Below are 2500 nucleotides of genomic sequence, written 5' to 3'. Positions count from 1 at the left end.
TACCTCAGAAACATTTAATCACCATCACAATCTCCCCAGCTCAACATCACTCCATCACCACTTCCTCATCACCACACAAGCTCCCCAGCTGAGTATCACCTCATCACCACAACCTCACCACCACACACACTCCCCTGTTAAGCGTCACCACATCACCACACGCTCCCCAACTAAACATCACTTCACCACCACACACGCTCCCCAGCTGATCACCTCTTCACCGCAATCTCACCACTTACGCTCCCCAGCTGAGCATCACCTCAATCTCACCACCACTTACGCTCCCCAGCAGAGCATCACCTCATCACCACAACCTCACCACCACACACGCTCCCCAGCTGATCACCTCATCACCACCTCCTTATCCCCACACGCTCCCCAGCTGATCATCCCATCACCACACAAGCTCCCCAGCCGAGAGCATCACCCTCGCTTCAGCCCAGTTTCCCTTCCTCCAGCTCTCCCCCTCCCCCTCCTCTTCCCCCAACACCCCCCTCCCTCCTGTCTCCCCTCCCCCCCATCGCCGCCCAACCGTCGACTTCCTCCTCCCCTCCCCCATCCTCCCCCCCTCCCCCCTCCCCCCATCGCTGCCCAACCGTCGACTTGATAAAACGTAAACAAACGTCGCCGAGCTCAGTGTCGAGGACCGAGGGAGAGAGTGAGGATCGCGCTCTCGTTCTTTTTGTCTCCCTCTCTCTCGCGAGCAACACGTCACGTCTTCGTCTTGTGGTCAATCATGAGGATTTCCGTGACGACTGAGAATGAGATATACCCCCTGGAGGTGGCTCAGGATCTGGAGCTGGAGAATTTCAAAGCCTTGTGTGAAATGGAGGTGGGGGGGACTTACTTTCTCTCTCGTTTTTTTCGAAATGTTTGATTTTTTTTTTTTTTTGGTAATGGTAATTTTGATTCCTTTGTTAGGGGTGAATGTGTTGTATGAAGTGTAGTGGGAATTGTATGTTTTGTTTTTAATCTTGGGAAATTCTAGGGGTTATTTCTAAGCTAGGCTGAAGGAATTTGACATTTCTGTTTGTATATACTTAGTCTAATACTTATTATGATTACCAGTTATTACCATGTCCTGTCAGCACTTTAGATAATATTTCCTATTTTCCAATGTGCTTTGATGGTTTGAAATTTTTGTTGCTTGTAATATTAATTGCCGGTAAAGAGAGTGAGAAAATGCTCAGAAATATTGAATTATGCCTGTTAATGAAATTAGAATTATTTTATGCCTTATAAATTAATCTACTGAAGTCAAGTAGATAAATGTGTACAAGACACCCATGCAACTACTACTGATCTGTGTACCACACTCATGCACTTGCTACTGGCCTCTGCACCAGTGCTATAACAAAGACATAAACCAAGCTTATTCAAAACACACTCTTAACAGCCAAAACTGACTGCAAAAGTTTTACCAAGGCTTATCAAACTTTCAAGTAAGTGTGTAAGGGTTATTGAGGCATGCAAGATATCCTATCATAGTAGGAAATAGTACATAAATTGTATTAACAACTATTGCAAATATTGCTGAGCATATATATTTATTTTATTTTATTTTTTTTCAAAATTTCATCAGCAATCAATCATTCAGATAGACCTTTAGAAGTACTGTGAATGCTTCTCAGGATGAAGCAGGTTAAAGCCTATCATAAATCAGTTTTAAGGCAAAAATGAAATAGATTATGGTACTAGTTTAGTGCATTTATAAGCTGTAGTTACCATATTTTATCAGTCAGCATTCTTGAAGGGTAGTGTGTTATTATTGTCTTTCTTTTTGTTTACGTGCTAACATGAAAATTAGTTTAAATAATTCTACAACTTTATGTACACACTTAGATGGAGTACTCTAAAGTTTTAAAACAGCAGTTGTTTTTGGTTGCTGTGTTTAAGTGAAATAGTTTTATGAAAAAGGCCTATTCTACATTTTTGGTACTCTGCCAAAGCCAAGAAACCATCACAACTACCTATTTTTGGGTAAGGTAGATTTTGTACTCTTTCCTAGCAATATATGGTTTAGTGAAAAATCTGGCCAAGTTCAGACTTGCTAGATTATGACTAGAAGAAAAGTGCTAGAGTCCCCAAAACATGAAGCATTAGGAGCCAGTCAAATGATTGATTCAGGAAGGCTAGGGGGTTTTAGAAAGGGAGAGTAATGAGTACAAGGTAATGGGGTAATAGATGTGTTTAGGAAGGTGTAGCTGGAAAAAAAATAAGCCAAATATAACCAGAAGTATATCCTCATGCTCCCTGCTTTTCAAGATACTATGCTCAATCAAGTCTGTTTGGATTGGGTGTAAAAAAATTACTTGATTGATTATCCTTGGCCTCTAGGGTTAAAGGGGATTGTAGATGATCTGTATAATTTCACAGTGAATGGTTGTGTCCTCAGTACTCCAAAGAGGGTTTTTCAAAGAGGTTATTGTTGAGATGTAGTATGAAAATACAGAATATTTTCCAAAATTTTTATCACAAGTATTATGCTTTTAAGAGTAGT

The 2500-nt window shown here is 41.2% G+C and overlaps 1 protein-coding gene across 7 annotated transcripts in view; it reads left to right on the top strand.

Annotated features, from left to right (window-relative positions):
- Positions 1-2500, top strand: part of LOC119589952 (protein DDI1 homolog 2-like) — a 21813-nt gene that overhangs the window by 3216 nt on the left and 16097 nt on the right. For 4 of the 7 annotated variants that reach the window (XM_037938670.1, XM_037938657.1, XM_037938648.1 and 1 more), the window contains exon 1: positions 610-832. The exons of 1 other annotated variant lie outside the window; for it this stretch is intronic. In XM_037938670.1, the coding sequence (XP_037794598.1) occupies positions 737-832 (96 nt within the window). In that variant the 5' untranslated portion in view covers positions 610-736. Of the gene's footprint in view, positions 1-608; positions 833-2500 lie in introns of those variants that run through there. 2 more of the 7 variants (XM_037938665.1, XM_037938684.1) reach the window with 2 other exon arrangements.

The sequence above is a fragment of the Penaeus monodon genome, chromosome 3 (assembly GCF_015228065.2).
Source record: "Penaeus monodon isolate SGIC_2016 chromosome 3, NSTDA_Pmon_1, whole genome shotgun sequence".
NCBI lineage: Eukaryota > Metazoa > Arthropoda > Malacostraca > Decapoda > Penaeidae > Penaeus > Penaeus monodon.
The sequence above is the reverse complement of the archived record's forward strand: the minus strand, read 5'-3'. Positions and strand labels throughout refer to the sequence as shown.